Genomic DNA, 22,987 nt, shown 5'->3' with positions numbered 1-22,987 from the left:
AGAAATGAAATGAGTAGGAAAGTGTTAAAAGACAACAGAGAATAAAAACTTCGCAGCGGTGATAGGGGCTCGAACCCACGACCTTACAGGTACGGCAACTCCTCCTGGCCGGGGAGATTGTGACTCTACCGTATGAGCTATCCACGACCCAGGGGGTCGTACGGTAGAGTCACGACCTCCCAGGTCAGGGGGAGTTGTCGTTCCAGTAAGGTCGTGGGTTCGAGCCCCCAATGTCGCTGCTAAGTTTTTATTCTCTGTTTTCTTCTGGTATTTCTTGTTATTATCAATATAAGTGCCTGCTCCATCCACTTTTCTGTATTTTTTATTGTTTTTTATTGTTTCTATTTTCAGGACCTTTGCACAACAATGTAAACATATAGAGGTTCTAATACTTGACAAGTGTAGTAACGTAACTGATTTGTGAGTATTTATATATGTATATTTTTTTTTTGTTTGTTTCTATTAAGAATAGTTGCCAATGGAAAGATATCATGGCAGAACAGAGCTGCTGATGTTGTAAACATTTTTTGTCTCTTTTTCCTTTTTTTTTTTCTGGTTGTGGTTCCTTACCTCCCATAGTGAGCAGGGAGGCACTTACTGTGTCTTCTATCCCCCATGGTGGGGTTCCTGACCTCCCATAATGGGCAGGGAGGCAGTTACTGTGTGTGTCTTCTGTCCCCCTGGGTGAGGTTTCTGGCCTCCCATAGTGGGCAGGAAGGTTCTTACTGTGTCTTCTATCCCCCTTTATCTGTTTTCCAACATACTTTCTGTCTTTGTCTTGGAATAAGATTACTTGGTTTTGTCCTACCCTGTCTGGGAGGGAAACCGTCAAATGTATAGTTAGACTTTTGGGAGATGATATTTTTTTCTTCTAAATCATCTCTCTGTTACTGTTATGCACTGTCTTATTTTTATTTTACATATATATAATTTGTAAACATTTGAGTGTATTCCTTTTATTTGGGACCTGTGCTTGTGTCTGGTTGAGACTTTTAAGTGATCTCAAACTAAGTACTTTGATAGTGTGCTCTTGGAATCTTCATCTGTTCCCTATTTGAACCAATTTTCCCTTTGTCTTGTCTTACCTTTTCTTGGGTGCTTTCATTGTAATTTTAGAACTTTTTACTATCCCGTTTTCTTCCTTTTTAGTGGTGCTGATATGACCTTAATGTGTTGCAAACGCTGTAAAACCCTTAAAAACAAAACAAATTTTTCTTTTTTAAAATCCAGTTTTGATATTTTCTACCAGAGTGATCATCTATCGAATTGGCTTAGGAAACTATTTTTGATATTACTCTGTCCCTTATCACTTTCTGTATGTTACTTCCAGTGCGGCTGGCATGACACTCACTTTCGGATCGGAAGGCCTTGGAAAAGGCTCTTTACTCACTGTACTCAGGTGTGAATTGAGTAACTGGCCGTTAACAGTGTTGTCTCTATCGGGGAAAAAAAAATGTACTGTTGCCTAACAGGCATCATGTCTCGTTCTACATGTTACGTGTCGCTGTTGGTCAGGGACCCTTTTGTAAAGCGCTTTGAGCACATTTAGTGGATATTGTGCTATATAAAATCTCACTTAAATTAAAATTTGAATTTTGATACCTTCCTGTTTCCAGTCAAGTCTTGTCATTTTACCTCAATCACAGAGGTGGGTTTTTTATTTTCTATGCATATTCATGATTTGCATGCTATTTTTCCAACTAGACACTTTATTCTAAATTTTATTTTCTACCGAACATGTAACAATTTATTAGCAACTTTATTCCTCAGGTTTTTTTCCACAGAACGTATGAAAAGTTTATTCGAACATCAAATGTTGTTCTCCATATAGCATGTGAGGCGTTGTTATTATTAGCAGCTTTATTCCAAATGTTCCTCCTTTCCACAGAACGTGTGAGAGTTTAGGCAAATACAGCAGCAAGCTGCGTAGACTCAATTTGAATTCCTGTCCAGAAATCACAAATTTGTCTCTCAAATATGTCAGGTGGGTTTGGTTTGGATTTCTACAATTTAGTTATTTTTAATATAAAATATAAAAATATAGCGGCATTTTTTATCTATTGATTAAAAAAATTTTTTTTTTACTCAACAATTATCAAACAGTTAAGAACTTTTACTGGAAGGTTGACTCTGAATTGTGAGGCTGGCTGAGAAAACCCAGGACATACCTGTCAAATCTTTTCTGAATTTTTCGTAATTTTAAGAATTTTAGACAAATTTCATGGCCAATTACGAAAATACGAATTTGTATGGAAAGTTACGAATTTTAATTCTCAGTAATACTTAGATAATAATAATAATAATGATAGGAAGAACTGCTACTACTACTACTACTACTACTACTACTACTACTACTACTACTACTACTACTACTACTACTACTACTACTACTACTACTACTACTAATACTACTACTACTACTACTACTACTACTACTACTACTACTACTACTACTACTGCAATAATAATAATGATAGTAATAAGGATGATTATGATGATGATAATAATAATAACAACAATAAAGCATTTCTATAGCGCATGATAACGTAATGTTGAAATGATCATCAATGTCAAATTGTGGTTGTTCTTATATGATTTCAGAAATTGCCAATTTCCTTGTCAAATTACTAAAAATTGACACAGACTTGACTTACTTGACTTAGATGCCTTTCGCGTCTCGACCGAAAGATCGGGTCGCCTTGGCTGTTTCCAGTATTTCCTGTGTGAGGTGTCTCCAATATTGCCGGTCCTCTGCTAGGGTTCTCAGATTTTCAAGGTCCCCTGCCGTTATGAGACTAATGCTTTGTCCAAGTGTTGTGAGGTTTTTGTTTAGGATCACAGGGAGTGTTGTGATCGGTCTTCCTCTGAAAAGGTTCCCGTGTTTTTGGAAGTATCCCGACATGGCTTGGTTTGCTGGTATGTTTTTGTCCCTGCGTAGTATGTGACCGAAAAGTTGCCATCGTTGTTGTAAAATGTCAAGGGAGATTGGTCTTTCTTTTGTGATCTTATAGAGTGATTCATTTGAGATCTTTTTGGGGTATTTGATGTCCAGTACCCTTCTTAGCTGTGTGCGATGGAAGGCATCCAGATGTTCTTCTTCGGATTTTGTCAACGCCCAAGTGCCGCAGTTATACAGAAGTACAGAATTGACACAGAAATGACTAAATTTGAAGTTTTCAATTTGGCAGGTCTGCCCGGGAAGATTTGGCAAGCTTGGATTTGAGATATAGCCAAAATCGAAGATGAAGGGTTTCCCGTAGCAATAAAAAAAAATTATTCAGAAAAAAAATTCATAACTTGGGTTGTAATAGACATAGAAAGAAAATTTAAAGTGCTAAATGACCAGAAAGATGCGGTCTACATCTAGTCATTATTAGAGCCTTCTCTTCCCAACTGCTTTCCTACTCACTTCATCTCTTGTTTTTATCAACATAAGTACCTGCTCCACTCACTTTTCTGAATTAAAAATTCACCCCAAATACCGGAGCATACTCAATGTCTCAATTGTTTCTATGTTATATGTTTGTGTTGAAAATATTGGCTATTAAGCTTAACTGCTGGCCAACTAACTTCGCAGAGGTTGTGTGTGTTGGACCCGCGATCTCAAGTAGTCGGGAAGAGAGGGCTCTAATAATGACTAGGGTTAGAGACGATCTTCTTTGGGAGCGTGGATAGCTCATACGGTAGAGTCACGATCTCCCCGGCCAGGCGGAGTTGTCGTACCAATAAGGTCGCGGGTTCAAACCCCATCACTGCCGCAAAATTTTAATTCTCTTTTGTCCTCTAGCACTTTCCTACTCACTTCATCTCTTGTTGTTATCAATATATGAAATTTGCGCATCTTTCCAGATTTTCTCAGCCAGCCACACAAATAGTTTGGTTTGTTGAGTTAGAAGCGCCAATTTTTGTGTTTTGTTTATTTGTTTATTTTTTAATGTTACAAGTCAAATTTATAGATTTATACATTATAAATATGAAAATATTATATATTCAATGCATGATGACGATATATTCTTTTTTCTAATTTTCAGTAACACATCATCGGGCCGCGGCTGTCCCCTACTTTCCTATCTTGATATCTCATGGTGTCGTAAGGTCACGAGTGAGGGGCTCATAGCTCTGGCCGAAGGCTGTCCTAAAATTAATACCCTCTTCTGTAGAGGTTGTAATCTTGTGAGTATTTAAATTTATCCTATTTTCATAGGATGTAGACAATTCTTAGGTATAGCAGACATTTGGTAGGTGTAGCAGACAATTGGTAGGTGCAGCAGACAATTGGAAAGCGTAACAGACAAATTGTAGACATAGCAGACAATTGGTAGGTGAATTTTTCCTCTTTTCCCTTCATGTAAATAGTGATTTATATCTTACTTAATATAGGCAGCTTCAACCCAAAAAGTGTCGATGAACTCTCAATATTGATTTAAAATTTGTCTTGTGTGTCATCAGCCTTCATTCTTTTTCTAGAGTACTCGGATGACTTTTTATCTCCCTTCCTTTGTTACAATTACAATGTTTGTATGGTAATTTGTGTTTTTTTTAATCCATATTTTTTACCATTGTGAAGGTCGTGCTTTTAGAGTTGATATTTTAAATAAAGAGTTAAAAAATGGATTTGTATAGATCAGTAATTCCAATTGAATGAATAATTTCATTCATTGCTTTCAGTCTAAAAATATACATTTCAGGCCGTGATAAGTTCTAAAGGATTTTGTTAAATTCTTATCATTTCTTGTTTTTGATGTTAGAACTATTTTATGGCATGACTGTGTTTCTTTCAAAATTATATTCCTTTTCTAATTTACCCACCTGTAACTGTCGACCTAGCGATTTACACTAAGTACTTAGCTATCTGTAACTGTCGACCTAATGATTTACACTAAGTACTTACCTACCTGTAACTGTTGACCTAATGATTTACACTAAGTACTTAGCTACCTGTAAGTGTAGTCCTAACGATTTACACTAGGTACTTGCCTACCTGTAACTGTAGACCTAATGATTTACACTAAGTACTTACCTACCTGTAACTGTAGACCTAACGATTTACACTAAGTTGTTACCTGCCTGTAACTGTAAACCTGATTTACACTCAGTACTTACCTACCTGTAACTGTAGTCCAAATGATTTAGACCAAATACTTACCTACCTGTAACTGTAGTCCAAACAATTTACACTAAATACTTACCTACCTGTAACTGTAGTCCAAACAATTTACACTAAATACTTACCTACCTGTAACTGTAGTCCAAATGATTTACACTCAGTACTTACCTACCTGTAACTGTAGTCCAAACAATTTACACTGAATACTTACCTACCTGTAACTGTAGTCCAAACAATTTACACTAAACACTTACCTACCTGTAACTGTAGTCCAAACAATTTACACTAAATATTTACCTACCTGTAACTGTAGTCCAAACAATTTACACTAAATACTTACCTACCTGTATCTGTAGTCCAAACAATTTACACTAAATACTTACCTACCCGTAACTATAGTCCAAACAATTTACACTAAATACTTACCTACCTGTAAATGTAGTCCAAATGATTTACACTCAGTACTTACCTACCTGTAACTGTAGTCCAAACAATTTACACTAAATACTCACCTACCTGTAACTGTAGTCCAAACAATTTACACTAAATACTTACCTACCTGTAACTGTAGTCCAAACAATTTACACTAAATACTTACCTACCTGTAACTGTAGTCCAAATGATTTAGACTAAATACTTACCTACCTGTAAATGTAGTCCAAATGATTTAAACTCAGTACTTACCTACCTATAACTTTAGTCCAAACAATTTACACTAAATACTGACCTACCTATAACTTTAGTCCAAACAATTTACACTAAATACTTACCTACCTGTAACTGTAGACCTAACGTTTTACACAAAGTACTTACCTACCTATAACTTTAGTCCAAACAATTTACACTAAATACTTACCTACCTATAACTGTAGTCCCAACAATTTACGCTAAATACTTACCTACCTGTAACTGTAGACCTAACGTTTTACACAAAGTACAGTGCAACATGCCAGAGTCACGCTTCCGTAATTGACCTGTAAATATTTCATTTGTTTTTGCTCCACAGATCGAGAATGACGGCATAGAAAAACTCGCCGCTAAGGCAGAAAATCTCTTGAAGCTCAATATACAGCATTGTTCAGTGAGTCCTTATGTATCTGTGATTCATTGTTCTTGTTATTTTTATTACAGGAAACTATGTCAAGTGTGGAATTTGGATTTATTTCTATTTAATTTCTCAATGCTTCTTAATTTTGGTGTAATGTTATTGGAATTTGCTTTTAAAAAGATTTTATTCATCATTCAATATCAGATTGTTGGTGCCAAAAGAACAAAAAAAAAACATTTTTGTTAAAAGGGAAGGCTAGTGTCTAGTATCTAGTGTCGTCTTTGATCAATTGTGTTCAAAATAATGAAATTTTACATTCCTCTCTTTTCTTTTTTCTTCTCTCGTCTTAGAATATAACGGATCGAGCGATTCTCACCATTGGGACAGAGTGTCCAGGTCTGACTATGTTGTGCGCATCGTCCTGTAACAGACTCACAGACGCCAGTCTTGTATCCCTTGGTCAGGGATGTCCAGAGCTCAGGTGGGATATTCATAGCTGCCAACCCTTCCGCTTTTGGCAGAATCATTCCTTTTTTCACTCTTCCTTTTTGTACTATTCCGCCATTGCCTCTAAAATTCTGATTTACAAAATGATGATAATGCTAAGAATAAAAAAAGAGCAAAAGGAGGGGGGGGGGGGGGGGGGGGGGGGGGGGGGGTGAAAGAGGTTTGAGAGTTTTTAACCAAGATGAGGGTTATTTACATTGATCGATATTTGAAAGATGAGTTTTCTGGCCAAATTTTTAAATGCAAGATTTTTCAGAGTATGGCTGTTAACTGGATAGGGTGGCAAAAAAAAAACCACACACACACACATGCACACACAAAACCCCAACAAACTTGTCCTTTTCTTCTCTTTCTCAGAACTTTGGAGGTGTCAGGGTGCAATCTTCTCACAGACAGCGGTTTCCAGGCTCTCACACGGGTAAGTCATAGAGACAAGACTTTTGTATGTTTCTGTTTGATGCCAGTCCTAATAGCTACACAGATTTAATCAGTATTTCTGGGTGGGGTTCGCGACCTCCCACATAGTGGGCACAGAGGTATTTACTGTGTCTTCTATCCCCGTATATCTGTTTTCCCACATACTATCTGTCTTTGTCTTGGAATGGGATTACTTGGTTTTGTCCTGGCCCTGGCCAGATACCCTGGCTGAGAGGGAAACAGTCAAATGTATAGTTAGTTTTGGGAGATGACATTTTTTCCTTGTAAATCATCTTTTTGATATTTATTGTTACTTTATTTATTTTTAACATGATTTGTCAACATTTGAGTGTATTCCTCTTAGTGGGATCTTTTGCTGGTGTCTGGGTGAGACTTTTAGGTTATCTCAAACTAAGTACTTTGATAGTGTGCTCTTGGAATCTACATCTGTTTCCTATTTGAACCAATTCCCCTTTGTCTTACCTTTCCTTTGGTGCTTTAATTGTATTTCTACAACTTTTTTCTACCCCATTTTCTTCCTTTTTACTGGCTCTGATATGACCTTAATGTGTTACAATGCGGGTGGTTGGATGGGAGCATCACCCTTGAATCATATACCTATGATGTTCGCATGGGTGTACGATCCGATTGTGATGTCGTTTCTTCTTCTCTTTACTAGCCTATCCTGCTTCTTTGGTTTGTGATTGTATTTTTGACAGGGGATATTTTTTTTTCTGTAAATCTTCTGCTGTTTGTTCTTGGTTATTTATAATTTAGCTTATGATATCTTTAGGTTATGATTTTGATTTACATTTGTACTATTTTTGTTAGATTGCTTGTTTTTTTGTTTCAGCGGTCTCTCATATAACCTCAATTGTGTTGGAAGAGACCTAAAGCAACAAACAAAAAAAAAATGTGTTACAAGGACCGTAAATTCCTTAAAAGCAAAAACGAACAATCAGTATTTTATATGCAGTCTTTTTGGTTACTCAAATTTGGGCAATTTTTAATTATTATATTTTGGTACCAGATTTTTTTTTTTGAAGGTAACTTTTAGATAAGATATAAGTGAAAATGTCATTGAGCTTAGAATTGGATTTGTGTACAAACTGAACTCAGATCTCAAGTATTTTGAAATGACAGAATATATAGATAGTATGCAGATGACGTCACTCAGGCCTTTGTTATTGTTTTTGCCATCCGCGTTTGTGAGTTGTTCTCACTAAACTGTATTAACCAGACTATAAAAGTTCATGGTTACACAGAGTTTGTGTGTTGGTCCATTATACTTCCGGATGGCAATGTTGTGAACTCCTTGGCCAAGCGCATTCTATCTATAGACACAGGTGATAATCAAGCGTATGAATTTGTACAGATCTGTTTATTATCTGCCAAGTGGTGAGTCAGAGATAATAGTGAATTTGACCTAGATTTCAATGAACCTACTGTATAAAGATGTAGATTGTTTTAGTGCATCCCCCATTCATAAAATTCATGTAAATGTTGCTGCTCGAAGCTCGAAGAAATAATACATTCAATCTCATAATTTCATATTGTTATTCATAAAACTATAACATTACCTTGCGGGTGGCTGGATGGGAGCATCACCCTTGAATCATATACCTATGATGTTCGCATGGGTGTACGATCCGATAGTGCCTATCCTGCTTCTTTGGTTTGTGATTGTATTTTTGACAGGGGATATTTTTTTTTCTGTAAATCTTCTGCCTGTTTGTTCTTGGTTATTTATAATTTAGCTTATGATATCTTTAGGTTATGATTTTGATTGACATTTGTACTATTTTTGTTAGATTGCTTGTTTTTTTGTTTCAGCGGTCTCTCATATAACCTCAGTTGTGTTGGAAGAGACCTAAAGCAACAAACAAACAAAAAAAAAAAAAAAAAAAAAAAAAACATTACCTTCCTTGCATTCAAGAATAAAGGAATAAGGCCCACCTCTCTTGATTTCTTCTCTATTTCCGCATCTATGTTTATATTCACTTAAACTTTGTCCTTCAACAAGCTTTTGTCATCATCATCATGCATGGCTCAGCACTACAGTCTTTGCTTTGTACCCGAAAGGTACCGAGTTCAATCACCCACCGCTGCACTGTGTGTCCTTGAGCAAGTCATCTCGCCCTAGCTCAATTTGCAGCGCTGCACTGCGGCTGACGCTTGGGTTATTCCAGTCTTCCCTTGGAATAGACCCTTGAGACAAATTTCCCCTATGGGATGAATGAAAGGGATTTTTTATAATTTTATTTATTTATTTATTTATTTTTTTAACTTTTAATTTTTATTTCTATTGTTCATCCCCCCCCCCCCTCCCCCTCATTTTCAATCTTCCTGGGTGGAAACCACCCTTAATGCTGACGATTTCTTTATTTTGTCCAGAGTTGTAATCAGCTGGAGAAGATGGACTTGGAAGATTGCCTACAGGTTAGCCTTCCACCATTTTTTTTTCTTATATGTTGACATCAATATATACACTTTACTAGATATCTATATCTTTACAATTATATAATCAGTACGTCCCTTGAAATTTATACTATGTAATTATTCTTGCAGCTTACAATATAATTACACTATACCTGTTACAAAGTTTACTTTACCACATTTATTTTACGTATATTATATTTATGTATGTATCATTGTCGGCATTTTTTACGTCTGTACAAAAATTTCCTTTTTGGATGAATAAAGTACATTATTATTATTATTATTATTACTATTATTATTATTATTATTATTATTATTATTATTATTATTATTATTATTATTATTATTATTATTACTTGATTGAAATTGACGATCATCAAAGAGGGGGAAAACAACCTTAGATACGGAAGAGAACAAAAAAAACAAAACAAACCCCAACAAAAGTGAGCTTTTCTTAGTTTAATATCCTCTACATGTGCTCAAATCTGTTCACAAGGAGTGCCAAGCCAACTCCTGACAAAGCTGTTACTAGCCACATACTTATTTTACATCTGTGTACAATGGGAGAAAGTGAGTAAATAAGTCTTTTCCAAGGATTAAACTTCACACTGCTCATAGCGAGACTGAAACCAGTGACCTACCAGTCAGTAGTGGAGTATCATACCACAATCCACAAAGCACTTACAGGGAAATAATAATAACAATAAAAGATAATAGAAATTTTAAAGTGTATTCAACACCCTTTTCAACAGTTTTATAGATTATATAGATGGCAGGCGGTACCTATGTTTGGACGGTCTGTCTGTAATAAAAGTAAATGAAACATAGCGATAAAAATGATGAGGTTACAAAAAGTCAATGACAAAAAAATTAAAAGATCCCAGTTTTGCTACCAGGATTTTAGTTGCCGTGCTCTGTTCCACAGAAAAGTTGTGTAACCACTTCACCACACTATGTGTCTGCCTTTAACATACCTGCCAACCCTTCCGCTTTTGGCGGACTCATTCCTATTTTCACTCTTCCTTTCCGCGACTTCACCATTGTCTTTAAAATAATAATAATAATAATGCTGAAAACTTATATAGCGGTATAACTCCGAGACACCAGACTCTAAGCGCATAAATTACAAATTACTTTTGCTGAAACATAATCATTCACACATACACACACACAAACAACACACACACACACAAACAACACACAACTCAAACCAAATCATTGGTTCAAATCTCTTGAAAGGTAACGCTTTATTTTGGAACAAAGTATGAAAAAAATTAAGTCTGAAGATACTTGATGGTTGGTCCAGTGTATATTTTAAAACAAAATCTATTAGAGCTGTGGGGTCAGTAGACCATGAGTTTATTTCCTCCAGTTTCTGTAATGTCCAGCTTAGAGTAAGAAAAAAGTTTGCAGCACTTTAGATTTACAGGCCTGTAAATCTTCCGTCTATTGTCGGATTTCCGACAGTACGATTTTTCTCTATAAGTGCTAATATTTTTTCTTAAAAAATTAATAGTAAAAATAAAATTCGTAACATCAAAGAACGGAACCAATAAAAAAGTAAATTAAAGACTTTTATTTCGTTCCAGGAAAAAATCAGATTTTATACCATTTTAAATATCGACTTAAAAAAAACACAAAAAAAACATATTTGTCGCATCAAAGACAAAACAAAACGTCTATCAGTTAGCTATAATATTATCATGCCACCTAAACACTCCACTAGACGTGGATGTATTCACTGCCTGGTTACTGTGCCAGCGGGAGAGGGGTGCGAAGCACAGATTATCTTTGTCGCAAAGTTCGCGCGAGTTGTCCTTATCAGTAAATAACGCACGCACAGAAGTGTGTTTAACCGGGCCGGAAGGTTTCTCTCTATTTTGCTACTGACACACAAGCATTTCTCCGGTTCTTCTTCTTCTTTTATATTAATTAATCCAAATAAAAGAAACAATCAGCTTAAACATTTAACACAAACAAACAGGAGTGAAGATACGCAGCTTCCCGTGTCAAGCGCGAGATACACATCCTTCAAACGGGTAGGAATTGTTCTCTTCCATTTTATTTTACAACTAACTCAGACCAGGACCCTCAAATAATTGGGATTTTTTTTTTTTTTTTTTTGGTACTATAAAATAAGGACCTCATTATAAATAAGTTGGGGAAAGTGACATGATTTGACTTGTCAATTGACGTGTCATATCTGTGTTGTGTAAATAATCCATATTTTTGTTCTGTTTTCGCGTATTCAAAAGGTTCCGACAATTTTTTCACCAACCATTTACAGGCCTGGATTTAGATAATATACCAATACCAATGTGCGGCTCTGTGGTCTTGAGGTATGACACTCACTGTCATATCGGAAGGTCCTGGGTTCGAGCCTCGCTCAGCGCATAGTTGATCCTTGGAAAAGACTTTACTCACATTATCTCACCGTACTCAGGTGTAAAATGAGTACCTGGTCGTTAACAGCGTTGTCTCTAACAGAAAAAGTTGTAATATTGCCTAACAGGCCTCATGTTCCATCCTACATGTTAAGTGTTGTTGTTGGCCAGGGATCCTTTGTAAAGCGCTTTGAGTATGTTTAGTGGATATTACGCTATTTAAAAGCTCATTAAACATTTTTTATTTGTTTTACTTTCCGCTTAGCTTAATCCAGACCTGGCTACTCATTCAAATCACTGTAAAATATAGGATTCACAGAGTTGCCAACCTACCGCAAAAAATGCGGAATTGTACGCATTTTCAGTGATTGTACGCGTGTACGCATTTTCCCCAAGATTGTACCCATTTTCAGTGTACAGAGAGTCACTTAAGTTTTCTTTAGTTGTAATTCATATTATTACTAGCCTATTGAGAAACCTTGGTGACCAAGTGGATATTCATATATTTTTTGACCAATTATGATCTTCATGCTGGGAGGTAGAATTCTGAAAGGATGGGATTATAGTCTTGGGAACATCATTGTTGCTGCAATTGAGCTTGTGGGGTGTGACTTTATATAAGTATACCTTCCTCTTACTTTCACAATGGTTAGTTTCCGTCGATTTCAGGATTGTACCCATTTTTATGAAATCTCCCCATTTTGAGGTCCCATTGTACACATTCTCGTCAGATGGGGTTGGCAGCTCTGGATTCAGACCGTGTTTGTTTTTACTACTTTTACATTAAAAGCTATTTTTAGAAACATTCAATAAGTATAGGAGGGTTGATTTATTTTTGAGCTGGTGGTTGGATGGGAGCATCACCCTTGAATCATATACCTATGATGTTCGCATGGGTGTACGATCCAATAGTGATGTCGTTTCTTCTTCTCTTTACTAGCCTATCCTGCTTCTTTGGTTTGTAATTGTATTTTTGACAGGGGATTTTTTTTTTCTGTAAATCTTCTGCCTGTTTGTTCTTGGTTATTTATAATTTAGCTTATGATATCTTTAGGTTATGATTTTGATTTACATTTGTACTATTTTTGTTAGATTGCTTGTTTTTTTGTTTCAGCGGTCTCTCATATAACCTCAATTGTGTTGGAAGGGACCTAAAGCAACAAACAAACAAACAAACAAAATTTATTTTTGACATCTATTTTCAGATAACGGATGCCACACTGGGCCATATTGCTACCTACTGCCATCACCTTTCTGCCTTGGTCAGTATCCCGTTTTTTAAATCCATAAACAGTCTCTCTAAAAAAGATATAAGATGGTGGGGTGGAAAGTAAACAATAGCATGTGATCTGTATTTATGGAATACACCAGTATTGAACGATTCATAGTTTGAAATAATGCTTCAAAAGAATGTGTGAAAATAAATTGACAAATAGAATTTAAAATGTTGTCAGGGCTGTACTTTTTAAACTTTCATGTTCCCATTCTTGACCTGCCTGCTTTAAATTGGAAAAATTCGTAGTTTTCAGGGGTGATGATATAGACTGAACGAAGTTGACATAAGTCCAGTCTTTGTTATTGTTTTTTAGCCATCCATGTTTATGAGTAATTCTCACTAAACTGTATTAACCAGACTATAAACGATCATGGTTACACATAGTTTTGTGTGTTGGTCCATTATACTTCCTGTAGGCAATGTTGTGAGCTTCTTAGCCAAGCGCATACTATCTATAATAGACATTATGACTACTTTTTGAAATTACCAATTTGTATTTAATTACATTAAATTAATGCTTTAAACTCCTTTATATACTAGCTCAAGAATTTTATTGAATTAAAGATCTTTATATAATTGTCAATTAGGCCCCAAAATTTCGTAGTTCTACGAAATTTTTGTTGTAGTAGGCAGGTGTGAATAATGCACACAATAAAGTGTGAAAAGAAATTGACGGGTAGAATTTAGAAGTTGTTGTCAGCGCTGTGCTTTTTAACTCCTTTCAGTGCTGAGACTATATTCGAATTTCCATCACAAAACGGCTGACACCTGATTGAGGCAGCATGAGAATGACAAGCTAAGACAAGAGCGACATTAAATTCAGCGCAAAATCTCAATTAAAATACCCCCTATGGCAAATTGAATGTTCTGATGAAAGAAATGATACCATTGGTTCAATTTACAGTGCGGCCAGTGGCGCTGAAAGAGTTAAGCTATCATGTTCCCATTGTGCTAAAAATTTCGTGCCTATCATTATTATTGCTATATCACATCATCATTGTCAACTTATCTCTCCTTTTTCAGTCACTGTCCCACTGCGAGTTGATTACAGATGAGGGAATTCGCCAGATTGGCTCCAGTCCTTGCGCTATGGAGCAGTTGTCCATTCTGGAGCTGGACAACTGCCCTCTCATCACAGACGCAGCCCTGGAGCACCTGATGGGCTGTCAAGGCTTGCAGCGTATCGAGATCTATGATTGCCAGCTCATCACAAGGGCCGGCATCAGAAGGCTGAGAGTGAGTCTTTGTCCTGGTCACTGACCTACTGTTATTTGAGCTTAAGTGAGCTTTTATATAACGCAATAGCCACTAAATGTGCTCAAAATGCTTTACAAGGGCTCCCTGACAAACAGCAACATGTAACATGTAGAACGAGACATGGCGCCTGTTAGGCGATATTACACTTTTTTTCCGACAGAGGCAACACTGTTAACGACCAGGTACTCATTTTACACCTGAGTATGGTGAGAGAATGCAAGTAAAGAGCCTTTTCCAAGGACTCAACTATGCACTGTGTGAGGCTCAAACTCGGGACTTTCCGACACGAAAGCGAGTGTCATACCACTAGACTACATAGTCGCCTTTGATAAAATAATATTTTATTATGGAAGATGGGGCAAGCTTCAATTTGAGATACAAGCCAAAATCGAAGATAGAGTGTTTCCCATAGCAACAGATTTTATTCAGAAAAAAATTCATAACTTGGGTTCTAGTAGACATAGAAAGAAATTAAAAGTGATATATGATCAGAAAGATGTGGTCTACACCACTGCGCATACGTAACTCAATTTATGAAATTTGCGCATCTTTCCGGGTTTTCTCAGCCAGCCACACATATTTTACAGTGAATGACATAATCAGTCGGATGGTGAAAAGGTTTGAACTGAGATATTGCCAAGTTTAGTTGGAAGGTCATTTTTATATAAAAAATGAGTTCTTTTCATAAATGATTAAATCATTCCTTTTTGTACGTCTTCGGGAAGTATCAAAGCTTAATTTCACTTCTAAATAATTTTTAACAGCTAGTCATGTTGAAAAGGTATTAAATTTGAGAAAAGTTGCTGGATACCTCTCTCATAACCATGAAAAATCACCCAATTTACTTCAAATAAAGATTAAAATGCTCTGGGGAGCATTTTCTTTCAGAAAATGGGGAAAAAATGCAAATCCAAAATTTTCACCTTTCGACTGATTATGTCATGCACTGACACAAATAATTAAACGAACAAAGATTCTGATTTTATAACCAAAATTTTGGAGAAGCATTGATAAAAAATGTTTGCTTTAATTAAAATAAAATGGGTATATGATAAAATATCAACAACACTGCATCATAAAATCTTGTGGAAATGACACTCGCATTAGGATTGGAAGGTCCTGGGTTCAAGTCCTGTTCTGAGCGGCGCATATTTGAGTTCTTGGAGTAGCCTCTTTACTCTCACCATAGTCAGGTGTAAAACGAGTGGCTGTTAACAGTGTCATGTATGTCGGAAAAATTGTAATATTGCCTAACAGGCATCATGCCTCATCCTACACGTTAAGTGTTGGCTGTTGGATTAACTTACAGATACTGCAAGTGGATTTTATGTTATATTGGTTTCATTCACACCTTGCTATGTGCTGTTATCGTTTTTTTTGTTGACATTCTTGAAACTTATTTATTTTTTCAGAGCCGCCTCCCCGACATCCTTGTCCACGCCTACTTTGCCCCTGTGACTCCGCCCCCATCAGTGGGTGGGGGCAGACAGCGGTATTGCAAATGTTGTGTCATACTTTGACCAAGCAACTGTCAGAAAATGAAACATTCCCATCAGAACTTCATTACCTCACAGAAACAGGTATGCGACGTTAGAAATAGAACATTGTTGATGACAATTGGCATTACGGGAAATATACACAGTGTGTCTTTGTCCAGAAATTAGTCTAGAATTTAGCTGCAGCTATGTGATCTAGTGGTATGACACTTGTTTTCGGATCGGAAGGTCCTGGGTTCGAGCCTCGCTCGGCGCATAATTGAGTGCTTGGAAAAGGCTCTTTACTCACATTCTCTCACCGTACTCGGGTGTAAAATGAGTACCTCGCTATTAACAGCGTTGTCTTTGTCCTAAAAATTATGATATCGCCTAACAGGCGTCATGTCCCATCCTACTACAAGTTAAATGTTGCTGTTGACCTTGTAAAGCGCTTTGAGCACATTTAGTGGATATTGCGCTATAAAAAAGCTCAATTTAATTTAAACTACATTCCTTCTAAAACATTCAAAAGTGTTATAGGTTTTATAACTACACCTCTTCTAAAGCATTCAATAGTGTATTGGGTTTTATAACTACTCCCCTTCTAAAGTATTCAATAGTGCGATGGGTTTTATAACTACATCCCTTCTAAAGTATTCAATAGTGTGATGGGTTTTATAACTACATCCCCTCTAAAGCATTCAATAGTGTGATAGGTTTTATAAATACATCCTTCTAAAGCATTCAATAGTGTGGATGGGTTTTATAACTACATCCTTCTAAAGTATTCAATAGTGCGATGGGTTTTATAACTACATCCCTTCTAAAGTATTCAATAGTGTGATGGGTTTTATAACTACATCCCCTCTAAAGCATTCAATAGTGTGATAGGTTTTATAAATGAAAAAGTAAAAATTCTGCATTTTGGGATGTTTGTGTCGTGTGGCAAATCTGTCAAATTTGGCTGACATTAGTCAACTATCCTTGTATTGAAGGTCTACTCAAATGTGGCTGACATTAGTCAACTTTCATGTAGAAGAGCTCCTGAACATCTGAGCCATTCGTTACTTGTTTGAAATGCATTATTCTACAATTTATTTTCTTTTTTTTCAGAGATCAAACCTTCATCTTCATTATCATGATTATTATCGTCATCATCTCCGTGCTTTTTAGATGATCTTCTCCACTGTCGTCAAAGATTTTGTGGTCCATCAGCAACAAACAGCAAGTGCAACAGCATCATCATCATCGTCATTATCATCATTCCCTTCTTCCTCATATTCATCGGCCCCATCACCCACCTTGATCGTTGATCTTTCTCATCCATATGTCATGATCCCATTTTCCATACATGTTTCCGTGGTTTCTGGCCTTATATTGTAGTCACCAATCAAAAGTCAATACAGAACTAATTGGTACAAACTGTGGACTTTAAAATGTTTTTGATCAAAAATGAAGATAACCACTTCGAAAACAAACTAAATAATTTAGATGTACATTTTAGGCTCAAAACTTGTGATTATATTGTTGAGTTTGTTTTTTTTCAACTCACTCAATCCTAGACTTTTGATACTTTTCAAAATTGGAAAAAAATGTATTAAAAATGAGCATGTACATAGATCGTTTTATTCAACTATTATTAACATGCAAAAACTAAAAACATTAGCTTTGATACTACGCCTATAAGTTGTCTCAGAAAAATGTAATAAATTAGCATGGGGGGAAAAGTAACCTGTGTAAAATACGGATATAGTCGGTGTTAGGGTTGAGTGAGTTAAAAGCTGAAATGTCCACTTTTGATCAAAAGTTTTTCTACAGTCCACAGCTGATATCAGCCCAGTATTGACTTTGACACATGTCCTGACTACAGCGTAGAAAAGTCCTGTAGGTGTTGGTAACACTATATAACTCTGTGATTGAGATGTATTTTGGGAAAGTTTAGTATGAGATGAACAGCATTAAGATCCTCAATTATTTCCTCGCGTGCAAACACCTGTGATAGGGATTTAATTTCAGGTTGACATCGTCGACAACGTTCAAAACAGCCAATGTCCCAGTTACCAAAGTGCTGAAAATTTGGCTCTTTTTTTTTTTTTTTTACCAATTTAGTTCTTTAACTTAAATGTCAGTCCTGCCACGTATTACAGGTTTACACGGAGCCAAAATTGGGCAAATTTGGATTTGAAAATAATATTATTTTTGTAAGAAATGGCTCTCTGTGTGAAAAAATTGAATGACATAACATAGATTTTTTTTTTTTCCTTTTGGTGGAAGGTCTGGACATTGTTGTATATGCATTAATGTAATAATGATTATAATAATAATATTGATAATACAGTGCTTTCTTATGGATATATGATGCTCTATGCGTTTTACAATGTTTGATTGTAATACAATCCTTGTTTATAGTGACTGCAAAACGTTTCTCAGTTATTCTATACATCTAGTTTATGATGACAAGATTAATCGATGATGTATACATTTTTTAAAAATTGAATATTTGACAAAGGTCAAAGTGTGGAGGCAATTCTTGGGTGTCATGATCTGTTGTCCTTAAGGTTGCCAATTTTCTGTATATTTACGGAATTCAGTATGTCATAAACCCTCAATATATTTTTAATCACCTGCTTAATGGAAAGTATTAAGTAAAAATGTCTTCTTTTTTTTTTTTTTTTTGAGTTAAGTGCTCAGAAAGGGGGTCGGTTTATGTGTTTGCTTATAAGTTCAGTAAATTTTTGTTTCCTGAATTGGCAACCCTGTGTCCTATTTTATGTCAGGAACTTTAGCAAAAGTTTATTTTTTATCCATATTTGGTTTCCATCAGAGAGAAAACAAACTTTTTTCTTTGATTAAAAATTTAAAAAATAATGTTTCTGGGTGGGCTTCCTGACCTCCCATAGTGAGCAGGGGGGGTACATACTTTATCTTCTATCCCCCTATATCTGTTTTCCAACATGCTCTCTGTCTTTGTCTTGGAATGAGATTACTTGGTTTTGTCCTGGCCCTGGCCGGAGTCCTAGCTGGGAGGGAAACAGCCAAATGCATAGTTATTGTTTTGGGAGATGATATGTTTTTCCTTGTAAATCATCTCTCTGTTATGTATTATTATATTTGTTATTTTGAATATATAATGTAAGCATTTGAGTGTATTCCTCTTTGTTGGATTTCGTGCTTGTGTCCGGATGAGACTTATAGGTGATCTCAAACTAAGTACATTGGTGGTATGCTCTTGGAATCTACATCTGAGCCCTATTTGTTCCCAATTCCCTTTGTCTTTCTTTCTCTTGGCTGCTTTAATTGTAGTTCTAGAACTTTTTACTATCCCATTTTCTTCCTTTTTACTGGCGCCGATATAACCTAAATGTGTTGCAAGCGCCGTAAAACTTTTAAAAACAAAAACAAACAGCCACTCCTTCCAAGAACTGCAGACCTGTCTTGTTGGCTGATTTGATCCGTATAGGGTCGGTCACAGATTGAAACAAAAATTGTGAAGACTGAAGAGGGGGTGTGTGTTATTACATTTAGCCAAATTTGGAAATTTTAGAATGATTTTTGCTCCAGTATTTTTAAAGGTTACATTTCAGAAGAAAATCATGGTTGTTTTACTCAAGGAATGGAAAATGTGTTCAAATGGAACTACACTGTTACACCGCACCAATTGTTACAGATTTTGAACAAGACACAGTTCATAGAAATTAAGATGAAAAATGTTTTTTTCTTCAAATTCAAATTTTTCAATAAAATATCCAGTTTTTGTGGGGTTTTTTTTTTTAGCTTCCTTAGGCAGGTCAGCGATTGTTGTTATTTCTAATTCTATGACTTTTTATGATGCATAACAATGAGAATTGACTGTTTATTTGGAAGCCTTTTTTTTTTCTCTTCTCATCTTGTTGTTTTTCATTTTTCATCATCTTTATGTCTCTGCCGGATAAATGAATGACTGGGCGGTGTCTAATGACCTCCCATGCTTGACAGGAGGTCACTCGCTGTGTCTTCTAACCTCCCATATCTGTTTTCTGAGTTGCGCTCTGTCTTTGTCTTGGATTGGGATTACTCGGTTTTGTTCTGACCCTTGCTGGAGTCCTTGGCTGAGAGTAAAACAGTCAATTGAATGGTGTTAGTTTTGGGAGATGATGTTATTTTTTATCATGTAAATCATCTCTCTTTTATATAGTGATAGCTGTATTTTTTTTTTAACATATCTTATAAACATTTGAGTGTTTTCCTCTTAGTGGGATCCTCTGCTGGTGTCTGGATGAGACTTTAAGGTGATCTCAAACTAAGTACATTCATACCATGCTCTTGGAATCTGCATCTCTTCCCTATTTGAACCCTTGATAATCTCAGGATTATGTTGGGTTTTTTTACTAGCAAATTCAAGCAATTAAAACAGAAAAATCTCTAAATCTAGATTATATTATATAGTATGTCCAAACATACTGCTGTTTTTGGGTCATGACTAGTGTTGGGTGATATCACAAGTTTTTGAAATAATACGATACAATATTTCGTCACTTGAAATATTGATATATCGATGCAAAGGAATTAAACATCGGTATATCGAAAATCGATAACAAATTTCGATAAATGTGCTTCTCCCTTCCTACACCTCTATTCACGAAAAGGTTCTTTTTTCTTCATTGTTTTTCATTGTATATTGATTTTGTATCGTTTTTGGCTCCATTATTACAAGTCGATAATAAGAAATGAAGAAATGGTCCCTGTGGGTCCGATTTTGGCCATGCACGTGGCCATCCAGCCTCTCTGGTAAACTGCGAGCATAATATATATATTGAAATCAATATGGCATTTTGAAATCGATTTGATTAGGTATTGTCATTCATATCGATATTACGATACAATATGCCCAACACTAGTCATGACTATATTGTGTTAGGGTGTCCTGTTTTAGCTCTGAAAAGTTGTCCAGATTCATCTTTCACTCTCTGCCTTTACCAACTTCATTTTATCATCAAGTTCCACATCCTGGATGGGGTTCCTGACCTCCCATATTGGGCAGGGAGGCACTTACTGTGTCTTCTATCCGCTATAGATATCTCTTTTTCAGCTTGCTTTCTGTCTTTGTCTTGGAATGAGATTACTTGGTTTTGTCCTGGCCCTGGCTGGGAAGGAAACAGTCAAATGTATAGTTAGAGTTTTGTGAGATGTTATTTTTTTTTGCTTGTTCATCATATATCTGTTATGTATTGTTATATTTGTTTTGAAGGTATTATAATGTAAAAATTTGAGTGTGTTCTTCTTAGTCGGATCCTGTGCTTGTGTCTGGATGAGATTTTCAGGTGATTTCAAACTGAGTACACTGAAGGTGTGCTCTTGGAATCTACATCTGTTCCCTGTTTGAAATAATTCTCCTTTGTCTTTCCTTTTCTCAACTGCTTTGATCGTAATTCTATAACTTTTTACCATCCCATTTTCTTCCTTTTTTACTGGCGCTGATATGAGCTTAATGTTTTGCAAGCGCTGTAAAACTGTTAAAAAAACAAACAAACAAGTTCCACATCATCAATGTTTATGTGTAGGTAAGTAAGTAGTTGGTAGCTGCTAGTGGTAGGGTCTCTGCTGTCCCTTTACATTTTTAAACTATATTTTTTTGCCTGCTTATTTCTCCATTTCTGTATAGTGAAAACTCATTGACGGCTGATGCTGTTGGTTGTATATTGATATGTAAATGTGAAGATGCTGGTGTATAAATGTGTAGATATGAACAGATATTATATTGAAATTGAACAGTGTAAAATTGTGTAACTGAGGTTTTTTGTACAATGTATAAAAGTTATTTAATGAACTATCCATTATTTATGTCCCGATTTTTATCTCTTTCATTGTCATCGCCATCACCACCATCCTCGTTGTCATTGTTATCATCATCATCATCATAACCATCATCATTATCATCATTGGCATTGTTATCATTATCAATATCATAACCATCGTCATTATCATCATCACTAAACAATTGTCATTGTTATGATTATCATTCGCATCATCATCGACATCATCATTTTTAAAAATCAATGCAAGACGTGAGCTTACCCATATCTGTTTGACGATTTGACCTCTTTGTGTTTGTATTGTCAGTCAATGACGTCACTTGTTTAAATGTGTAATATGTGTGTCACCCATCGTTTCTAACTGGTGTGATAGCAGGATGGAGCAAATGGTGAGAAATACATTGATAGTTGATGCAATTAATGTGCGTCCCTGACATAATCAGTCGCATCGTGAAAATTTTGGTTTTGGGGTTTTTTTTTTTTTGCATTTCTTGAAAGCCCAATGTCTCCTGAACATTTTAATCTTTATTTGAAGCATCGGGGGACTTTTCATGAAGTTATGGTCATATGCATGGGCTAGGGTGTGAAACCCTAATTTTGAGATAATGGCTTCCAAATTGACAAGAGTTGATATTACGTATATAAGTGTAATTATTACCTCCATAAAAAAATTAGAATAATATTTAGGAGTAGAATTCTATTAAAATATTTCATCAATATGTAGGAAAATGTTTGATTTAATGAGTTTTGATAACTCATTTTCTATAAAAATTGATCTCTTGACCAAAATTGTCAATATCTCTGTGTTCAAAGCTTTTCACCATACGACTTATTATCTCAAGGACGCCCACCTTAACAACTGAATTCATGACTGGCAAATAAAGCATACAAAATTAATTCTTAAACAAATTGGCGTGGTTGCCATGTGGTCTCAATAAATGGTGGTATTTTCTCCAAATGACTACTTATCTAAGTGTGTAGATGAAATCTGCAGGTTTTTGGAATATTCTGCTGAAGACTTAAAGGTTTTTAAAAAAAAATCATCACTTCTGTAACAATTTATTTGTGGTGGTTAGAAATTCCCCAGAGGGCTGGATGAACATTGGCCTTTTGTGGTCTGACGGGATTCATCACCGTTCTACGGTCTTGTTGTTTCCTCTATGGCCCTGTAGCATTTGTCTTTTCCACGTGGCTCCATGTCTTTCTACTGGAATGGTACGGTCTACATGTCTATCGAATAGAAAGGTACTGTCTACATGTCTTTCTTCTGGACAGGTACGGTCTC

General features: G+C 35.9%; 1 protein-coding gene across 2 annotated transcripts in view; it reads left to right on the top strand.

Moving 5' to 3' along the window:
- The window catches only part of LOC144958308 (F-box/LRR-repeat protein 2-like), a 38,226-nt gene extending 15,615 nt beyond the window's left edge, over positions 1–22,611 (top strand). The window contains exons 7-18 of one of the 2 annotated variants that reach the window (XM_078890195.1): positions 352–420; positions 1,889–1,984; positions 4,032–4,173; positions 6,114–6,188; positions 6,506–6,636; positions 7,020–7,080; positions 9,474–9,518; positions 13,108–13,164; positions 14,202–14,414; positions 15,848–16,015; positions 17,024–17,441; positions 17,685–21,717. In XM_078890195.1, the coding sequence (XP_078746321.1) occupies positions 352–420; positions 1,889–1,984; positions 4,032–4,173; positions 6,114–6,188; positions 6,506–6,636; positions 7,020–7,080; positions 9,474–9,518; positions 13,108–13,164; positions 14,202–14,414; positions 15,848–15,955 (997 nt within the window). In that variant the 3' untranslated portion in view covers positions 15,956–16,015; positions 17,024–17,441; positions 17,685–21,717. Of the gene's footprint in view, positions 1–351; positions 421–1,888; positions 1,985–4,031; positions 4,174–6,113; positions 6,189–6,505; positions 6,637–7,019; positions 7,081–9,473; positions 9,519–13,107; positions 13,165–14,201; positions 14,415–15,847; positions 16,016–17,023 lie in introns of both variants that reach the window. The other variant, XM_078890194.1, reaches the window with a different exon arrangement.
- The last annotated feature ends 376 nt before the right edge of the window (positions 22,612–22,987 follow it).

Source organism: Berghia stephanieae, chromosome 12 (assembly GCF_034508935.2).
Source record: "Berghia stephanieae isolate SIO BIC M18660-M18661 chromosome 12, UCSD_Bste_1.3, whole genome shotgun sequence".
NCBI lineage: Eukaryota > Metazoa > Mollusca > Gastropoda > Nudibranchia > Aeolidiidae > Berghia > Berghia stephanieae.
This window is presented reverse-complemented; position numbering and strand designations above follow the sequence as displayed.